The following is a 21,834-nucleotide window of genomic DNA, read 5'->3' as shown; positions in this document are numbered from 1 at the left end:
ATGCTACCATCGTGCCATGCTCCTCTGCTTTCCTCCTCGCGATCTCTTCACTATCACCATCTTTCATCCTCCCCTGCACTCCACGCTCGGCTACGCCAACGACGACGAAGCACGCCGCTCAGCCCAGGAACGGGTGCCCAAGGACTGCACTCTGAAAGGATTTGCATGTGTTAGTCTTCAAGTAACAGCACACAAACACAGATGAGGCACACAGAACGAGAACACACAACGAGCGCTGCCAGGAAGATTTCAACTGAATGGTAGCGCTATATTTGGTCAGTTACGAGGAACACATGCATGTGATGATAATACAACTCATAATTTCGTCTTTGTCAGTACTGTCAGTTTCCTTTTCCAAATGGTGTTTGATGTTCCATCGCTGTAAAATCTGGTAATGTTGTTAAGTTTCTTTCATATCTTCCGTAATGTTTGTTGCAGTGTTGTTCTTTCGAACTGTGGATGCACTAACCCATCTGAATTTCTTTAAGAGACTTCTGGTGAAGCAGTGCCTTGTTGACAGTGCTAGAAACAGTGTTAAATGCACAATGGGAATCTCTGCTGCGCTTCCAGGTGGCTGCTGCCCCCTGGTGGCTGCCGGTGAAAGGAGCCGACTGGCGACACCCTGAGGGTCCAGGCAGCCACATCCATGACCGGTGTGTGCAGTGTACCCTCCTAATTCACCTGGAATGTTCACCAGATGCGGCACAAAGTGCTGAAATTATACAAAATGAGTTTGCCCCTTTGCACTCTTCATCCCGAGCTTTATTTTTAGTGCAACCAAGACAGGAACACAAAGAACAAAAGACAAAAAACGAGCGCTCGTGTTTGTCTTTTGTTCTTTGTGTTCCTGTCCTGGTTGCGCTAAAAATATGTATAATTTGTCACAAATCCAACTAGTCCAACATCTAATTCTTTCTTTAGAGCTTCCAGATAAATGCAGAATCGTTATAGCTGCTTGATCTGACACTTTATTTACACGTCAGTGTAAGTAAATGTGGTGAGATGTTGTGGCTCAGTGCTCCTAGCTGATTTTGACCTCTGGGAGGTTGTTTACTATCTTGCTCCGAAATGATAGGACGTCAAGGGCGTCCGCAGAACTTTTTCCAGGGGGGTGCACCCGATGGCCGGTTATGGGGGAGGCGGCAGCTATGTAGTTGTTTTCTACTAGTGCATAAATAATATCCGTAATTCCAAGGGGGGGCAACCGCCCCCCCTTGCCCCCCCTTCCGGACGCCCATGTAGGACGTGGCTTTTCTGTGTTGTGCCGCCACTGAGATATGGCAGCTGAAGATTCTTGTGACCAGCACACTGAGCCAATTTGGCAGGCGAATCATCTGTACGCACTGCGATTGCATCCACTCTGGCCAAACGAAGAGGTGCTTCAGTGACTGTTTACAGGAACGTTCCACTTAGTGCCACTGCTCTTCAGGGATTCTGGATGCTTTCTGCTGCTTCTTAAAGTAACAGCAGTTACCACTTGAGGCAGGGCTCAGGGTTCATCGAATGAAAAAGATGGATTTCATCAGCAGTGTGGCTTCTGTTTTCTTTCTTGATATGGAATTGAAAGTTTCTCTCTGCTGCCTAGCTGTTTTTGTTGAACTCTTCTAGTTCCAGCATAGGCTTCTGCCTTCAACTATTAATTTGGTCATTTCTCCCCAGTGTTTTCATCGAGACCTAATTCCTTGCCCCTCCACAGTTTGTCATGATACGAATCCTGCTGGACTGCTTGACATTGTCGTGCACCACAGTTGCTCGTTCATGTCTATTTTTGCATGGCAGCACATTTGCTTGTGTTTTCACTGAATGTAGCGACAGCCGTAATTTACTGCCTTAACTGAAAGTGGGTTCATGATCTGCTCTCCCTCTGTTCTCTGTTGTGCATGATCGCAGCTAGTGCTTTTTGTAAACCATGCTCACTTTCCTGTGCTAATACCACTCCCCTCGTTTGCTACAAGTGGCATCAGTAGTGTTCAGGTCTTGCCTGCCGCACTATTTCGTCCAGATTTCCAGTCATGAGCAAAGCGCATGAAACCACTGCAACCAAATTTTAATGGCGTTACAACCGTACAGCGGTCACTTAATGCCTCACTGACATAGGATTCCATCTGCCTGAGTGATGTTGAGGGCCCAAATTTTTAAAGGTAACTTCATAAATTCACTGGTTGAAAAATTCCTAGAACTGGCACTACATGTAACTGTTTTCTTACCAAAAAAAGTTAAGAGGCTTTTGTAGTTGCCCGACATCTGACTTACGGTTCTTTGTCTTACAGGTTAGACAGTGGGTGCAGCTTACAGTATAGTGTTGCTGAAATTCCCTGTGTGTTGTCCGTCTCCTTGAGCCGTTTTGTGTGGCACTTTCTCCTCCCTTCAAGCCAAGGAGGTGCATTGTATCACGTCCTTTAATGGAATAGAAACTGAGCTTTCATCCGCCTTTACCCGTTCGTTTCAGCCAGCCTGTACAGACTGACAGATCGCTGCCAGCACTAGTGTCTCTCTCATTCCAGCTTCTGCCTAGTGCTTGGCTTTGTTCCTTTCTGCTCCTTCCATTAGCCCTCTTTTAGCTAAGCTATAGCTTTCATTGCATTTCTTTTCACATGTCAATGTGTCGATACAATGGAGTCCCATTGATTCGGACTCACCTTATTTGATCTTTGGGTTTATTTACACTGATGCTTTGGTGCTGTCATTATCAAGTTTAGAAAAAGGCTGTCATTAGTTTCGGCTCTGCACAGTTCAAACAAGTTTGGAGACCCCTTGGGGTTCTTTTACCCCAACCCTCTTCAGAGCAGGCTGAATCCGGTAGCCGCTTTGTTGAAAATTCTGCTCTGTGCCTTGCCATTGAGCAACTGGGCCTGTGTTTCTTTGTTGCCTTGCAGCCGCCATACTTTTGACTCTCTCTGAAGAGAGAATATTTTTATTTTCAGCATGTGATCTCAATTGGGCATTGAAGGGGCTGAAATGTGGCTGCGTATACAGCCATGGACAAGCTAATAAATTGGTAGACTGATGATTAAGTAGCTTCATGTCATTATGAGAACATGACCTAAGAGTGAGATAAAGGCCGGTACGAGAGAGGCTCTGCCTAAATGGAACGACGCTGCGGTGACAACGCTTGTGAAGGCAAGTTTGCAGAAATAGCCAGCGGAATAAAAATATAGAATGCAACGCGGCTGTTTTGGGTGAATTCTGGGACTGAAAAAGTTTTGTTGTTTTAATACTAGTCAGATGATGCATATATTTTCTCATTCCATTTCACTATTGGTCTCTTCAAGGCATTACATAAAGGGGAGGCATGCGTACAGGTTGGGGTGGTTGCAACAAAAAGGGAAAAAGCCAACACTGTAGCATATGACCTAAAAGCAATAATAAAAAAAATGCAAAGGCAGGCATTCAAAACAGGTTGGTGAGTTTATGGAAAGTGACTAGCCAGATTGTCATGGAACACCTGGCAGTCAGAGCATGTGACTATATTATCGGGCAAGGTATTCCAAAGTGTTAAAGCATCAGGGGGAAAATGAGCTGCTTGTGGCTGAGGTGCGAGCCTTAATATGCATGATGAGATGACTGCGGCTTAGGTGGGGTGATGTCCTTGAGGGCGGTTTCAGCAAGGAATGTTTTTATTTTCTCAAGAATTTTTTTTTTCTAGATTTGATGCATGTCTTGTTTTTGAGGAACGTTCTTTAGAGTGAAGAAGGCCACCTTGTGGTCTGTGTGTAAGTGTCCACTGAGAAAAGGGCCAAGGCCATCTCCAAGGTGGCAGGCATGTCCATGGACAGGCCTCAACAGCCCGTCTTGGGCATTACCCTTGGTGATGATGTCATGAATTCTGAGAACCAATCAGAGGCGGCAGAGAGGTCACATGAGCGATGACGTTATTATTGTGGGACCAATCAGAAGTGTTATATGAGTCGCTTGAGTAAAGACGTAATGATTCTGAAGAGGTGTCGTCAGAGGTGTCAGAAAAGTCGTGATCTGTGGTTACAGCCACACTAGCACTGATGCAAGACCGGCAAACATTCCATTTACAGCTGGATTGTAAATTTTTAACCAGGAGAAAGCAATTACAGGCAGAGTGTAAGAACGATACAGTGGTGCAACTAAAGCTCGCCTACCACTGATAACAGTAATCAACCAATTTTTTAGACTACAATAATTTGAACTTTTCGATATTTCATATTTTATTGAGGAACTGTCAAGCATCTCATAGGAACTTGTGTATTCACGACTGAAATTTCGGACTAAAATATACCCCAGCAAGACTCTTTGGAGTCTTAAAGTCTGACTTTTCGACATAACAGACGCAAGTGAGCATCGCTGCCATTGTAAAATACTGTATTTGCCGTTGTCGCCATCATGGAAGGCGTCATCTTGGAATTAAACGGATGTAGGCGTGGCAATTTCTGTACCTCCTAGTTGCTGCTCGAGGGATGCCAAATTATTTGTTCCTATAGAGTTAGATTACAAACAAGACACACCCAATCGAGTTGATAACAGGACAGTGGCCGTGGCTCAAATGATGCCATTGCCCATGGTGCAAAGGGGGGAGGCAATATGGGGAGGTGTCGGGGATACAGTCTGCGGTGCTCGCTTGCGCTCCCTCCTTCCTGCGAGCTCTCTCCACTGGTCTCATAGCATATGGTTCACGGTATGACCCACGGCTACATTGCACATTTCATTATCAGTGACGTGAGGTATGGCGTGGACATTGAAAACAGGGCTGTGACCCAGATGCAAGCTAGTATTATCTTTTTCAAGCATAACATAAGAAATTGTTTCGTTTTTCAAGCCATTTTTTGTTTTTGTTTTTTTCAGCAAAGCAATTTTTTTTAAGTTCACAGATTTTTCAGGCAGTTTTTTGGGCCCCGTCAAATGCATTCTTATGCCACCGACCATCTTGTTAATTGGTTCCGGTAGTTCTTGGTTGCCATCCTGTCATTTCAGGCTAGCTTGTCGATTACCAAAGATGATTTTGCTAGGTGGCATTGAACTCTGCTCGGGCACAGTGCGCTTTGTGTGAAGCACAGCCAGTTTTGTGTCTCCCTCTCTTTGCATGTGACCCCAGCATGGACCACCCGGTGGTGCATGTCTCGTGGAATGATGCCGTCCTCTTCTGCAAGTGGTCGGGAAAGCGCCTCCTCACCGAAGCCGAGTGGGAGTATGCCTGCAGGGCTGGCCTCAAAGACAGGTCCGAGTACTAACTAACACTGACCGCTGGGTTCATTGGTGCTAAGAAGAATGCACTCTGAAACAATGAGGCACTGAGTAGGGGTTCTCAATCTTTATAGATGTGGGGAACCCTAACTGCTTTCAAGATCTGTTAACCCTTTCAGGCGCTTTGTACACAATTGTGTATACAATTCGAGTTATTGATCAATTCGCTCTCGCCCTACCATAAGCTTGCCGTCCCGGTTAGCTCAGTTAGTAGAGCGACTGCTTCGGTGAAGCGGTGGTCCCGGGTTCGAACCCCAGACCAGGACGAATTTTTCTTTAACTGCGAAGTTTCTGAGAAAGCTGTATAGCTTTCCTTTGTGGCCGTATGGCTGCGCTCGTGTGGACGTCAATGAGTAATTACTCCCTTATTACAAATCTACTCCACCTTGGGGGATTCCCCTAAATATTTGGTCAACACTGTTCCCACTTCGAGTTATTGATCAATTCGCTCTCGCCCTACCATAAGCTTGCCGTCCCGGTTAGCTCAGTTGGTAGAGCGACTGCTCCGGTGAAGTGGTGGTCCCAGGTTCGAACCCCAGACCAGGACGAATTTTTCTTTAACTACGAAGTTTCTGAGAAAGCTGTATAGCTTTCCTTTGTAGCCATATGGCTGCGCTTGGGTGGATGCCAATGAGTAATTATGCCCTTATTATAATTGTGTATACAGCAAACTCGCAGCTTTTTCTGAGAGACTGGTGCACTTAGCAGTGGTTTCATTGTTTCAGTCGAACTGAGCACCCTTCTTGTTGCAAATGAGTTGGTTTTTTTGTGCCATGTAGTGAGCGCAGTAAATAATATTTCCCTCAACCATGAGCTAAGTAGCACTTTGTCCACCATTTTTGTCTAGACAGATTTTGTCGCAAGTGATAGCATTGATTGTTTTTGCTCAGTCTCGGGCGTAATGTGCATCATCGAAATGCAAAATGATTCCACAATACCTAGGGTGCTTACCTGACACATGAGAACATTTTGATGATACTATTTCTAACAAATCTGACACTTTGTACGGAATTCTGCACATCGTTGTGAAAACTTACCTACTGGTCTTTCACGCTCAAAAAGTAACAAACTATCTTTCTTGAGGCCCGAAGAAAACAACTGATTTCGATAAAACAAAAAATGGCGCCTGAAAGAGTTAACGAACACCACATGTCTGTGTTTCTGTCTCTTCCTGCCTGACATGATGCAGAAAGAGTGTAAGATGCACGACCCCTCAGTGAATGTCCAAATTGAATTAATGAATAGAAGGGAAGCACAGGAAGGGGCGGGAGAATGTCAGGTGGGTGGATGAGAGTAGGAAGTTTGCGGGGATAGGGTGGCCACAGCTGGCGAAGGACAGGGTAAACTGGAGGGATATGGGAGAGGGCCTTTTTCCTGCAGTGGGCGTAGTTAGGCTGATGATGATGATTAGGAAGAGGAGGACTGTGTAGTGAATCACTCTGCTATGCGCATCTGCAGTGTGGTCAGTCCTAAAATACGGTAGGTAAAGGAAAAGGAAGGTTGAGGCATCTACGCATTTAGTATTCGCATGCTGTTGCTGCCTCGCACTATTGCTTCTCATTATGCGTGATGACTCGGTATTGTTACTGCTCGGGAGCAGATTTAGCTGTTCACATTTATGCAATTTTTTTTCCTGGATGGAAGGAGAAAGTATTCATAGAAACAGCGCTAAAAGACAAGGGACGAGCAAGAAGACGGGACAGGTGCTCGTCCTATTTTCTTGCTTGTCCCCAGTTTTCTAACGCTGTTTCTACAAACATTTCCTGCTAACTAGCTCAACTCACCGGGTTGCTGAACCAGAAAAACCAGACAAAGATGCTGTAGTAAGACCAAAGGTTGAGGCTAGAGTACTACTCATTGGCAGATTAGCGCAAGTAAAAAAGATGAAAATGAACAAAATTGTTGCCAGTTCTTATTGACCAGTGCACTGTCATGGCAGAAGCACGTACAAGATGGCATGCTGATAGTGTGAAAACAGTTCATTGGGGAGTAATTACTAATTAGCATCCCTGAGCAGAGCCATAAGCCTGCAGCCATAAGGCTTTCCTTAAAAACTTCATAGTTGAAGAAATTAGAATTTCTTAAGAAAGATGTATGGCGTTTTCCTTTGCGGCGAAGCGGCTGTGCTCAGGTGGATGCTAATTACTGATTATAATTCCTAATTAAAATTGCACTATCTTGAGGTTTCCCTTAAATACACTGGAGAACAACTGATGCAACTAAGCATTGGTAAGGGTGATTTGTTATTTTCTTTTTTACTGCGCACATGAGCTTTATCTCGTTCACTGTACACACTGATACCCACAACCAGAGGTCACTCTGGTGGCACTTTTTAGGATGTGCATAGATGGTCTACTATGTCAGGGTGCACACGCATGCTTGGAATTCTCTCTCGTTTCTGAAGCAACATGTCAACCGTACACAAGGGTCGACAGTGTTAACATACCACAATTCTGACCAGCACACCAATTATTTCACCTCAAAGTTTTATGCCAGAGAAAATTTTGGTGATGTTGATGCATATTTAATGGCAAGATGAATTGCTCTTTACTGAGTAATATTTATGAGTGCACTGAAGAACATTGAGCAGGAAGTTTAAGCTTATATCGGCACCTATATTTTGTAGTATTGATTTGGTTTAGTCAGGTTTATGGGGGTTTAATGTCCCAAAGCAACTCATGTTTTATGAGATGCCGTAGTGAAGGGCTCCGGAAATTTCTACCACCTGCGGTTCTTTAATATGCACTGACCTCAAACAGTACACGGGCCTCTATAATTTTGCCTCCATCGAAATTTGACTGCCGCGGCCGGGATCGAACCCGCGTCGTTCGGGCCAGCAGCCGAGCACCATAACCACTGAGCCACCGCGGCAGCTGTTTTTTTGGTAAAGCTTTATGGGTGGTACATTGTGGGAAACTTCATGAGTTAGTGTTTTCAAGAGGACAGATGTTCCATTCCCCTCAAGAAGAAAAATGTTTTATTTCTTATTTAAGGCATTGGTATTGAATGCAGTACTATGTCTGAGAAGAACGTGTGACTTAGAGGTATGCAATTATTTCAGTTTGAGTTCTTCCGTGAGTGTTTGTTTGGACACTGGGGCACCTCCTCACACTGCAGGCTGTTCCCATGGGGCAACAACTGGACTCCCCGCGGCGAAACCCGCGCCAACATCTGGGAAGGCCAATTCCCAGTCATCAACACGGCTGAAGACGGCTACCGCGGCACTGCACCGGTAAGCTGGGCACCACCCAAGGTGCTGCCTGACCATGGGAGGAATAACTTTGTGGCACCACGGCTGATGCTGGCTACTTCTGCCTGCTTTGCTGTTATTGAAAGATGGGGGGGTGACTGTAGCAGTGGACTCGAGAGCCTCTTAATCCGCATTCGCTCGGTTTCGGCTTGTACCCTAGCGTGGATGCCGAAGACGGGTCCAGTGTCAACTCCGCTGTGCACTTCGTGTGGTGTGTGTGAGGATGTAGAACATTATACTACGGGCTGCATAGATGAAATGAGGAGAGGTCTGTCATGTACAAAGGGGGCTTCCCGCCTTCTTTTAAAATTCCTTCAAGGCTGATCTGGACTCATCTGGACTCCAGATGGTGACAGCAGCAGTTAATGACTATTGTGAGGGATAGTATGCATGGCGACTTAGATCCTCCAGATCGCAGATATGTACCTTAAATTCCCGAGCTTAATTAATTAACATCTAAGTGTTGCTACAGTGGAGCAGCTGCCGGCAGAATAATAACAAGGCTAAATGTCACCAGTAGCTTACAACAACCTCGTCTCAACACCTCTTAATTCATTCACTGATTTCATTTTGCTGGTTCCACTGGTTTTCTTGTAGAACCATTATAATCATTACTGGCATTTATGCTGTTGCCACACGAGCGTACTTGACAATAAAAAAAATGTCTACACCGGCACTCCATCTGTGGTAAATGTAAAAGAGACAGAAAGAAATTAAGAATGCATAGATTTTAGCACTTTTAGCATGTACTAATGCTCTGTGCATGCATGCCTGTCAAAGAAGATGAAATCCGGGTGGTGCAAAGGTCTCCCAGATCAGATTTTGATATTATTATGGCAACTGAAACCTGACATTGCTGTGGGTTCAAAATATTTCAGTTTTCTGATTATAAATTCTACTTTTTAAACCATCATGGCAAGAAAGGAGGTTGCGGTGTGATGATGCTGACAAGTGACAGCTTACCGTGCGCGATCCTTGAAGAATTTTCCAAGTCATCGACGTACTACAACATATTAATTACAAGTGGCATTAATGTATGCTCCGTAATAGACTCTCCTCCCACGAGCTCCTCTATGTTTTCTACATCTCTTGAAACATATTTAAATTGGATTAATGATGAAAATTACACATTAATCTTAGGAGGTGACCTGTACATTAATTTCATGTGAGTGTCAGAAACAGAGAACTTTGTAGAATCCTAGAGGCAAGCGCTTTCATCAACGCTATATGTTTGCCTATACGCATTCAGCTTTCAACAGTGACTCTAACTGACATATTTGTCACAAAGCTTTCCACTGATCAGCTCACAGCAGGCATCGTCAAAACGCATATTAGCGATCATTTGCCCATTTTTCTCATATCCAGTCATAGCCCTGGTAAACAGTCCAGCAAACACACCCTCTCTATGTATAGTCATTGGGAAGCAAAATGTCACCACACTGCAGTTTTTCAGTAATGAGCTTAGACGTGCAAGCTGGATGAGCGTTTTTAGAGCTTCTCATGCTGAAGAAGCTTATGATATTTTTTTAAACATATTTAGGGAAGTATATAATCGATGTTTTCCATACAAAACCACTAAATCGCCTCATAAAGCAAGAAAACCGTGGATAACTAAAGAACACCTTATTGCTATACATGACAAATACAGACTTTACCACCTGTTCATTAATACAAAAAATGTAGATGACTTACCATCTTTTAAGGCTTGTAGAAACAGGTTATTTTAAATAATTCTCTTCGAGACACCAGAAAAAGATATTTGGATAATATATTTGATTCTGAGGTACTTAAAAGATGTGATCTTTTATGGAAAAAAATTTTTTAAAAAATCAACGCCGTACTTGGCAGAGATTCCACCACTGCTTCTCCGATCTTTACTTCTGTTGACGGGAAAATATTAAATGAGACAGAATTAGCTAATGTCTTGAATGATCATTTTGTTTCTTTGGCAAATAGCACCTACGATGCCAAGTGCACAGAAAGTTTAGAACTGCTTTCGGACAGCACATTTTTGATGCCTACCACATCGCATGAAATGCCTACCACCATCCTGTCATTAAGCAACAGCAAAAGTGCCGACATTGATGACCTTCAAATGTTGCCAATTAAACATGTGGTACATATTATTTCTCCCGTACTGAAACATATCATAAACCGAATTTTCTTACAAGCAGCCTTTCCTAGACGGCTCCAGGCAGCAAAAGTGACTGTTCTGTTCAAAGGTGGCGACAGTAGTAACTTCTCGAGTTACGGACCCATCTCCATTTTGCCTGTTTTTTCTAAATATGTAGAAAAACTACTACACAACCATATGACCAGTGTTTTCAGCATACACAATTTGATTACACCCTGCCAATTTAGTTGCAGAAACAGGTGCTCTACTGAACAGCCCTTCTAACCCAGAAAGAATACATTCTAGAATCGTTCGAAAAGGAGTCAAATGCTTTTGGTACATTGTAGCAATACATGGTTCTATATCTGTAATTAAAGCTATACATGCAGTCATACCACAAGGTAGCATATTAGGTCCTTTGTTATTTAACTTGTATATTAATGATGTCGTAAAAATTTACAGTGCATCTAAAACTGTGATTTACGCTGATGATATGAGCCTGTTTCTGAAAGGAGCCAACCTGTCTGAGCTAACAAGAAGCGGAAATTCACTATTAGAAAAACTGCATACCTGGGGTAACACAAACTCTTTAATCATAAATACTGTTGAAACAAAGGCTGTACTCTTCCGGCCGAAACTACGCATCATTGACAGCAACCTGCATTTGAAAATATGTTCTACAGACATAAAGTTTGTTCGCACATATAAGAGCCTTGGTATACTTTTTGAGCAACACATGTTGTGGAACAAACGAGTAGACGTTGTACTGAATAAGCTTTCTAAAAACAGTTGGAATGTTTTGCAGGTTATGTTTCTTTCTGCCACAGAATATCAAACTATTCATCTACACGTCTGTTTTTGTTACAGCTAAGGTATTGTTTCCTGGTGTAGGGTACCATGACGCAAACAAACAAACTGTATAAACTACAAAAAAATGTGGTACGTCTTGCTGCCACTAAACCGTATGACGGCCACACTGAACCCATTTTCAAGGCATTAAATCTGGCACCCATAACTACTCTGTTTGACAATACGCTGTTAAACCGCTATCAGGCATCTGTTTAACACAAGGACACATTCCTACATCTTTCAGGTTTGAGTGAAAAAAGAACATGTCCGTCGTCTGCGAGCGAATGCACACTGGCAAGTTCCAGGGGCCCGCATTAACTATGGGCACCAAATGCTGTTCTGCATACTACCAGCACTGTTTAATTCTCCTGTATTCGATGTTGTATAAGTTCTTTCAGATGTTTTCAAAATTTTTATTGTACAATCAATGTGGGTATATATATAAGTAGTTGCCGGGTATTTGTCAGCAACAGTGAACTTGTAATAAGGGAGTAGGTAATTACTCATTGACATCCACCCAAGCGCAGCCAACGGCTACAGAGGAAAGCTATACAGCTTTCTGGCAGCGCTACAACACATGCTTCTAAAGGCGAAGCAGCTTAAGTGTCATTAATTAGCAGTTAATCAGTAATTAACAATTAATTAGTAGTTAGCAATTACTTAGTAATTAGTGCTTAATTATGTGTGACATCATCCAGTGGTGATGTCCCCAGTGCCACAGAGGCAGTCAAAGTGGTGCGGAAAGCGCTTTCGCCTCTACGCGCTTTAGACAGTTAAAGTGCCCCCTGAATTTTTTTTGTATCTCTGCATGTGTTTGTTTTGGTTGCTGCAGTATTGCTGCTTGTATCATGTCTGGAGTGACACGTTGTCCCCATCTGCATGCTTTTGCACTAACCCTTCAATACAACTAATGCGAAAGAAAAAAAAAACTGGCGCGGACACCTAAGCTCCGCCTTAAGGGTAAGATGCGATGGCGTTAATGAATTAATGCCCATGTATGCGAAATCGGTCATCCTCTACTTTACATGCGTAGATACTCCTGGTGCAGTGATTAAGCGATGCACCACTACCCCAGCAGGTGGCTGTTTCAAGCAAAGCCACCGATGGGTCTTGTGAGCTTGAAGTTGCTCTTCCCGAGCAAGCTCTCGTGGCCAATCATTCATTTAACTGCCATCTGCCACGGGGGGAAGGTTACGACAACGTCGCAAGGTCGTGTGACTTATTTGGCAGGCACCACATTCCATCTGCATGAGTTCCTTGGGCAAGGATGTGAATTGTGCTGGATGTGAGCTAATTTGCTGCACTCCGCAGCTGCCTGCTCTTTACATGTGTGGCGACGACCTTTCCAGGTGACTTCCTTCCCAGCGACCAAGTTTGGGCTGAAGAACATCATCGGCAATGTCTGGGAGTGGACCAATGACTGGTGGGTCACCCGCCACACCAAGGAGCCCAAGGACAATCCGGTGAGCAGTGGTCGTTCTCTTTCCAGGTCTCGTGACGAAGAAAAAAAAAGAATTTTAAATGTACGGGTCACTCGTGTGCCACCAGTCAAACCTACTGCAGGATGCATGCAGTTTTGGTGCATTGCTGACTCTGTCACGAATTAACAGGGGACGAGGGTCTTAAAACTAACTTATTTATTTATGGATGAAACCTCATGAGTGTTTGCACACAGATGCGTTTTTCTCTTCTGATTCCAAATATGTAATCATAATTGAGCTGGTGGTCTTAAATCGTACAAAGTCTAGAAAGTAATTAGGCAGTTTCTTACGCAGCTTTAATAAACTTTCTCATTTCATTTTGTTGCTTCTAATTACATGAATTGATAGCCAGAAAGTTCCCATACCCGGTGACATTCTTCATTTTTCTCTAAAGGCATGTCATCCTGATATACTATGTCGAGAGTTAAAGGTCGCAGTATTTGACACTGCAACTCGTTAAGCTAACTGTAAATTGCTATTTATACGTGGCCTAAACAAAAAAAGTAAGCATGTCACCGGGTTTGGGAATTCTCTGGCTATCAATTCATGTAATTAAAAGCAACAAAATACTATGAGATAGTACATTAAAACTGCGTAAGAAATTACCTAATAACACTCTAGACTTCAAGATAACTTTTGATCTAAGACCACCAGCTCAATTATGATTGCATATTTGCAGAGAAAAACGCATCTGTGTGTAAATTTTCATGAGATTCTACCCATAAATGAAAGAGCTTGTTTTAAGACCCTCGTCCCCCCTTAAACCGAGGACCAAACGAGATGTCCAACCGAGTGCACGCTGAAGTCTGGATGCGCACTTTGTTGGCGTCGGTTCCTTCATTTTCATCGTGGTGCTGTTGCTTTTGAGGTGCTGTTTTGTTTGCCTATGTCGGGGGGTGTTCTTCCCTTCCTTGTACCTCTGTTCTTCCCTTTCGATGAGACTGCGATGGTGGCATGGCCTTCCATACACATAAAATATTTCATGCTGCTGTAGTATGTACCTCTTAACAAGAATGGCAAGGCACTGTCAGTCAAGCTTACGAAAAATGCAGTGGGCCATAACTCCTGACAGTTATCGCATGGATCACAAGGGTATATTGCACACGAGAACACAACAAACACTGTTTGTCAAACTTGGCCAGACAGAAAAAAAAAGAAAAATCCCCGAATCAGTTAAAAGTTTGTGCTGTGAAAGCATCCTTAAACTATGGTGGCCTAAGCAATGGAAGAGATCTAACAACAATCTCACAACTCTGTAAAGCAAAATGTGTTTTGAAGTATTTTAGCATTTGCATACCGTCAAGCCCACTTATAACAAACATGGCCATCACGTGCCGTTCGTTCATTACATCTGTATGTTTGCGGTAACTGAGCTGGTCCTAATATGTACATGGCAACCGCAAGGCGGACTTTCGTGGTGTGTTGTCTACCCGGTATTCGCGAGTCGCTATTGTCCTGGCGAAGTTGTTATGCTTATTGGCACATTTTCGCGCGTTGCGATCAGCGAGGCGATCGGCATAACAGTTCATTTAGGCCTAGTGCGTCACGTGTTGAAAGCCACTTTTAAGTATGAGGCATAATCAGCCGACCGCGAAATTCGTACCCGCAGATGTGGTCATTTCTGCTTCTACGGTACATGGGTTTTGTAAGAACGCTGTCTTTGCTGAGTGCTAACTGGTGCTGGGAAATTTTCCACAGCATCCAAGATTTAGTCCTAGTCCTAGCTAGAGTCAATTTTTGGGCAAAATAAATTGCAGAGGCACCTGGTGAGCTTGGCACACAGTGAAAAAGAAAGGTTCTTTTTGAGAAGCTCTGATGTCTGCGAGGCACAACCACCTATCTGCTCTTTGCTGAAGGCCACACAAGCGCACAGATCTGACGGCGCTCGAGCTATTTCAGTTTGTAACGTTTAATCTGGCTTCTAAGGAATTAGTGATCAGGGCATGTGGCGCAGGCGATAACTGACGCAACTGACGAAAGCGTGCCAGCACAGGATGAGATTGCGTCTCTTCCTGTAGTTCTGCTCGGGCACGATAAGGTTTCTGTTTTCTGCGACCCGCCATAAAGAGTCGCAGGGTCCCACGTTTAGAGGAGAAGACAGCTACTGTTCACAAGCTATGAGTATGCCGCTCCTCCCCTGCCACGAGGTTGTTTCCTGAAGCGGGCAAGCCCCCATTTACGTACGCAGAAGCCTAGGTGAAATTGTGCACCAGACATTTTTTTTTTGTCTTTTCTTCGTGTAATCTGCGGCCTTTTGTTTTCGCGTGAAAAGCGAAAGCAGTATTGATGCTCATGTACGACTGCGATGAAGACCCTGCTGCATGCCCCGACAAACGAGTCCCTGGCACCTGCATGTTCGCTGCAACCGAATGTTGTGTCCGCGGACTTTCGTTCTGAGATGTGGCGCTGTAGCCCTAAGGTAAATAGTGACGGTCGCGTCACCTTTGTTAGAGCTGAGCAAGCCATTACGAGTGAGTTCAAAATCCGTCGCCAAAAGCATTTGTAGGCTTGCTACACATGCATTCAGTCTTCAGGTCATGTGAAATGGTGCACTCCCATGCACAGCTAGGATTCTCTTTGAGCCTCTGTTCGAAACCTGTTCAAAAGGACTTTACAGTAAGTTAGCATGCAGGTGTTTGTGTACAAGTCCTTGTTACTCAACCAGCCATCTAGTTTTTGCCATTCCTCGTGATCTCCTTTTCACACCGCAGAAAGGGCCCTCGAGCGGCACCGACAAGGTCAAGAAGGGCGGCTCCTTCATGTGCCACAAGGTGGGTTGATCTTGCATCAGCAAGATAATTTTATTTATTTATTCATACTGTTAACCCTCTGAATTGCGTTCACTCCACAAGGAGGGCAAGCAGACATGTTGCTGTGCAGCGTGCTAATGTAGTACAGGTCTCCTTTTCTCTGTGGCGCCTTAGTGACTAAAGCTGAGCGCAGAGTACAAGCGAGAACTTTTGTGGCATCAGAGGGTGACAGTGTTGGAGATTGGTTCATCACGTTTCACTTTTTAATCTGCGAGTACTTGTCCCCAGCAAGGGTAAACCCAGGAACATTGGTCAGCGCTGTGGTGTTCCTGGCACTCCACATTTCCTGCACTGTTTGCAGCAAAATGGAATGTTTTGTTGCATCTGGCAGTGGTGAGCGTGGGGACAGTAATGATGCAGATATTGTGCAGTGCTCAGTGTCAGAGCTGGAAATGGTGCGCCATAGCTTTTATCACTGCTACCACAATGCAAACCAGTAGTAGCATTACGAGTGGACGTTACGTGCCAATTTGTGGCGCCCTTGATGTTTTGAACGCTAGCAACGGCCAACTCTTTTGAGCACCCTTCTCTCTTAGCCTAAAAGCAATATAGTGGACTTCCACTAATTCAAACTCGTTTAATTGGAAGTTCTGGTTTATACAAACCGACACCTCAGTTCCATAAGTATCAAGCATGTCAAAAAGAGTGCCATTAATTCAAACTCTGCATAATTCAAACAAATTTTGGACTTTCAACTATCAAGAATCAGCTACAATGTCGTAGCATTGAAGAATTTGGCCCACAACTTAGGGATCTGTAGCTGAACAGCATTTTGCTTCTTCTTTTTTTGCGTCACAGTCATATGGCGTGAAGTTTATTATTATTAATTTTGGTTGCTTCTAAGTGCAATCTGCTCTTTCGTCTCTTAGTGTGCTGAGATTTTCAAGGCACACATTCCAGCTAGGTGATATCAAGGATGTAGCAATGCTGATTACATCCTGATGATGATTAAGGCAAGGTATGTCTCAGTCTCTATCCAGACTTTTCAGTTAGGTCAGGAAAAATGAGAAACCACAGATGCATTGAACATGAAACATGCCCAGATGCCTCTTGTACAGCTACGATTCCTTCCACGTCACGAGAAACTAATAGTGGCATCATTACTGGTACGTGGCTTAGTTTGCGAATTCTTCCTGCCTGCAAGCTAACTGCATGAACATTTAGAAAATTACAATGTGCAAAGTGGCACTGAAAGCTCTTATGCGCGCTACACCCACATGTTCCAACGCATGTGCGTGCATGATTGCGACTACAACGATGAGGTCCGCGTGTGAGCAGTGTGTGCCTGACTGTTCAGAAGGATGCGACGACCATAATACGCTTCCGCCCATCAACTGCAGAATTAAACACTTGAGTCTTTCCTGCAATGTGGTCCCCTTGCTCACGAAAAATTTCAAAAGTCTTGAGTGCACTCGAGTGAAGGGAACTGTTTTGGAAGTGTACACTACTGAGGGTAGCAAGTTGTGTTTGAGGAAGGCATTTAAAGGTGCACTGAAGAGGATTCTGAACTTGTCTTTTTGCCGCGGGAACTCGATCTACACGTTCCTAGCATTCTTAGAAACTGCGACTTATTGCCCTGTGTCGCCGATTTCCCTAATTAAATCGAATTAACGGCCGGCTCCCGCCCTTTTTTTTTAATTCTGCCTCGTACGGTGGGCGGAGTCGACCAACGCGTGGAGTGCCTTTCACCCAGTCCCGTGGCGGCTTGCCGCTCTGCCATCGGCGGAGTAATACGTAGTAGTCCGTAGTAGCAAATAGTCCGCGCTTATTTTTATTTCTGCGGGCTTATTTTGCAGCTATATTATCTGCGGATTAAACTATTTATTCATGGAAACCTAAAAAATAAAATAAAGCGAAAGCAAAACCTCCACGGAGCTGGCTGAAAGGAACTTCACGCGTTGGTCAACTCCGCCCATCGTATGAGGCAGAATTAAAAAAAAAGGGCGGGAGCCGGACGTTAATTCGATTTAATTAGGGAAATCGGCCATACAAGGCAATAAGTTGCGGTTTCTAAGAATGCTAGGAACGTGTAGATCGAGTTCCCGCGGCAAAAAGACAAGTTCAGAATCCTCTTCAGTGCACCTTTAAAGCTTTAAAGCTGTGAAGATTACATTGGCTGCAGCTAAGGCCAGTTCGAGAGAGAGAGAGTAGGTAGTTCCTACCCAACATATGAGCAAGGCGGAAAAGCAACAAAAAGAAAGAAGCGTGCTGTCTCTATGCATTGTATGATGAGGCTGCAAGTGGTAATTGAAGGTTTATATACTGCAGCAACAAGCGAGTGTCGTGCATTTGGTTAATTCATGAGCTCCCATAAAGGCTGCAGGCTTCATTCTTTCGATGAGATGAGTGTGTGCATTCACAGTTTTGTGTCTCGCTCTCGTGGTGTGCTTACGCCTCATTTGTCTATATCTGTAGCTGTTGATGCCCACCTTGCAGGCTTGACCATTTGCAGTCCAAAACTTTTACTTACTTTATGGCCGTTCTGGTCTGAAACTATTTCACTAGTTTTGGCACAGTGAAACAGAACAACTGCGCAAGAAAAACTCGTGAAATGATTTTTTTTTTTGTGTGTGTGCATGCGTGTGTTAATGTGCCTGTCTTTCAATCATATGTGGGCAGCATGTGGTTAAAGAGATGACGCATAATACGCAGTGAATAAAATGCGCATAATTCAACCATGGGCAAGCTTATTGGGCAGTGCCTGACAGCTGACCGGAACGGCTGTGTTTCGTTGTTGGGAGGGGCCCAACTAGGGACTGCAAAGGGTTAAGTTGTATCTGACTATACTAGTTGGTATCTGTTCATTATTTAAATGGTTTCAGTGCAAACTGTTGTGTTTTGTGCCCTATGTTGCTGTCGTTTGCACTAAAGCTATTTAAATCAGTGAATATGAACCGTGATATGTCACAGCTTTATCACAGTTGTTGATTTAGCCCCAAAAAGCATGGGCAACAAGGAGAGGAAGACACAACGCAACTAGCGCCATCTGCTCTTCTCTTATCGAACTACGCCGCCACAGTGGTTCAGTGGTTATAGCGCTCGGCTGCTGACCCAAAAGACGTGGGTTCAATCCCGACCGCGGCGGCCGAATTTTGATGGAGCCGAAATTCCAGAGGCCCGTGTACTGTGCGATGTCAGTGCACGTTAAAGAACCCCAGGTGGTCGAAATTTCCGGAGCCCTCCACTACGGCGTCCGTCATAGCCTGAGTCGCTTTGGGACGTTAAACCCCAATAAACCAAACCAATCTTATCAAACTCTGCACTGGCTTTGTTTGCAGGCGTACTGCTACCGCTACCGCTGTGCAGCTAGGAGCCAGAACACGCCCGACACGAGCGCCTACAATGTGGGCATCCGCTGTGGGGCCGACAGGCTGCCCAAGGACGCCGTGCATCACCGAGAAGAGCTCTGACAGCCGCCATACTTTGTTGGAAAAGGAGAAAACGGACTGTGCTCTGCTCCGAGACCTCGTGTGAATGTGCGTCGGGACTTTAGGTGGAGGTTGGGAGCACTTGAGCACATCAGCAAATCAAGCTGTGCCGCTAAAATTGACTTTGGCTGTGACTTAAAGATTGGGGATGTCTGGACATTCAGCACAAATGACTTTAACATTTACTACTGTAACCCCAAAAAAGCATGGAACTCCTCTGAAAACCGATAAGTGCTAATGATCCACGTCATATGTAAGCAGGGTGAAAAAAAAAACACGGGAATGGCACTATTGTGATCAAAAGTCCATGGGATGCGTGTTAACTAGAACAAACTGCAACTGCCCTAGCACAGCTATTTCTTGCTAGTACAATCGTAGTGCGTAACTTACAATCGTAGTGTGTAACAGATATGGACAGAAATACACCTGCACACTCCACTAACTTGCAATGTTTCTTTTATTGGAAGTTAGTGCCTTGTACGTGCGTGGGTGCCTTACTGTATATGTTGTCATCTGTTCAGTGCTATGGTTTTAAATTCAGCGCATTGCACCCACAAGCCCAATTCTTTTATACACAGGGAAGTGCAGTCAGATGCACTGCTTTCCTGTGCTTGTTCAAAAGATGAGCCAGCAATGGACTTATTTCTTTTGCTTGAGAAACTTTCCCAAGATTATCCTTGCCTTTTTTTGGTCTTCAGTAGTTTTTATGGTTGTTTCTAGTTTGTTCAGTTCTGTGCTGGGTTCCTAATGCCCAGGCTTCCCTCTGGTTGATGCTTATATACAGGCCAACACAGGTGAGATGTCAAAGTACCCTTGATTAGAACGTGCTGCAATCATGTGAGAAGGCCCGGAAGTCTTAAGCGTGTGCAATAATGCTATTTTGAAGACCTTGTATTTTGGTTGGTTGGTTTGAAAACACAGATGCAAGTAGTAAAAAAAAAGCATACAAAAAAAAACCTTTACTGCGTAAGTTACTTTGGCATGACAACACAACCGTGGTAGTTGTGGTTCTGTAGTAGTGCCCGCTGGTTATCTTAAGCATTGCAGCTTTCGGTCATTTCTCATTACTATACAGTTGCAATTTTTTTTAACAGTCAAATGCTTTTTTGTGCTCAAGCTCGAGATTTTTAAGCATTATATAATAGCTGAAATTTGTGGGCTACAGTACTTTCAGCATGTCTCCTGTACAGTGGCTGCTAAGGCATACACATGCATGTGAACTGCAGTGAACTGCAGTGCAATGCTTCCTACTCCTAGCAAGCCAAAAAGGCGTTAGAGTAACTCTAGCACATGCACATGTACTTTTTTACCAGCTGTTGTTGTTGCCATCCCTGTCAAGTTGTGCCAACAAGACTGGGACCAAGCATAGGCAGCAGAGTACCCTCCATTCCTTCCAAAACAGCCGAGGCCTCGAGATGAGCTACCAACAGACAGCTTGGACTGCGGTCTTTCTCATATAACCTCAGTGCTACAACTACTGCAGCCAACTGTGGCAGCCTCCTGAAAAAACTTGTGATCTCGCATTATATTGTGACGCATTTCTCGCTCAGCATAATTTTAACACATTAATGCAGCCTGCATACCATTATAATGGGCTGCATGCAGAAGAAATTGCCTGCAAGTTGGAGAAAATTTGCTGCAGTGCTCAAACTACCACTGCTTTTGTTTTTGCAACAGTGTTTTCTGCCGTCGGAAACCAATATAAGGCATCTAGGTCGGAGCAACTGCTGATATGCCATTTTTCATGTATGTGGAAATGGATGTGATGTGCCTTAAATGCAACAAGCATATCAGTCGCTGCCCTTTTTGTAGTGTACTGCATTGCCTTCAGTATTGCTCCTTCACCTCTGCTATGAATTGTTTTTCATGCTTGAACAAACAAGACACTGCACAGAACTAGCCATGAACTCTACATGTAGCTTCTCTGCACTCAGTTAACGTGTTATGTAGTCATGAAATGTCGCCACTCGATCAAAGTGTGCACACCGAATGAAAAGTCCTTGGTATGCTCTACCACCTTAGCCTTCATCTGAATGATGCATTCCCTTTTAACTTCGTTTGTAAGCCATATTTTTATTAGTCATTCTGTATTGGCAGTAAATTTGTGCAATTTTTCACTTATGTTTTGTGTGTTTCAGTCCAATATATATGTAAATAAAGCCAGTTATTTCATCCACAGCACCTCTGCATGTTTGCACTTGGCAGTTTTCTTGAACCTGAACTCAGTGTGGTAATGCAGTTCAGAATATATTGGCACATTGTAGTGCAATCTTTTCATAGACAAACTTTCATATGTAATGTGGCCTCGCGCAGTTTTTTTTTCTTTACTTTGTGTAACAGGGACTGCTTCGCTTTGACAAATACAGGGAAAGAGCATTTCTGAGTGGAAAATTACAAAGGTGAGAAAAAAACTGAGAACAGAATCAGGAACTTTGAGTCCTGTGCAAACAAGCATTACTCCAAGTAGTTTCTAGTTGTAAACTAAATTAAAATAAAGCAAAAAATTAGTAACAAACATAGCAGCCACATGGCATTAACTATTACGCCTGGACTGGTTCGGATCATGAGACGGAAATAATTAGAAGAATAAGAATGGGGTGGAGTGCATATGGCAGGTTCTCTCAGATCATGAATGGCAGTTTACCAATATCCCTCAAGAAAAAAGTATACAACAGCTGTACCTTGCCGGTAC

At 44.0% G+C, this 21,834-nt stretch overlaps 1 protein-coding gene across 2 annotated transcripts in view; it reads left to right on the top strand.

Moving 5' to 3' along the window:
- LOC149325229 (formylglycine-generating enzyme) overlaps positions 1-21,331 on the top strand; it is a 32,729-nt gene extending 11,398 nt beyond the window's left edge. For both annotated transcript variants that reach the window (XM_089562850.1, XM_089562849.1), the window contains 6 exons: positions 571-653; positions 5,063-5,185; positions 8,329-8,443; positions 12,773-12,886; positions 15,616-15,675; positions 18,993-21,331. In XM_089562850.1, coding sequence (XP_089418976.1) covers positions 571-653; positions 5,063-5,185; positions 8,329-8,443; positions 12,773-12,886; positions 15,616-15,675; positions 18,993-19,124 — 627 coding nt within the window. In that variant the 3' untranslated portion in view covers positions 19,125-21,331. The remainder of the gene's footprint in view (positions 1-570; positions 654-5,062; positions 5,186-8,328; positions 8,444-12,772; positions 12,887-15,615; positions 15,676-18,992) is intronic.
- The last annotated feature ends 503 nt before the right edge of the window (positions 21,332-21,834 follow it).

This window comes from Amblyomma mixtum, chromosome 10, assembly GCF_055824585.1.
Source record: "Amblyomma mixtum isolate Tamu chromosome 10, ASM5582458v1, whole genome shotgun sequence".
Classification (NCBI taxonomy): Eukaryota; Metazoa; Arthropoda; class Arachnida; order Ixodida; family Ixodidae; genus Amblyomma; species Amblyomma mixtum.
The sequence above is the reverse complement of the archived record's forward strand: the minus strand, read 5'-3'. Positions and strand labels throughout refer to the sequence as shown.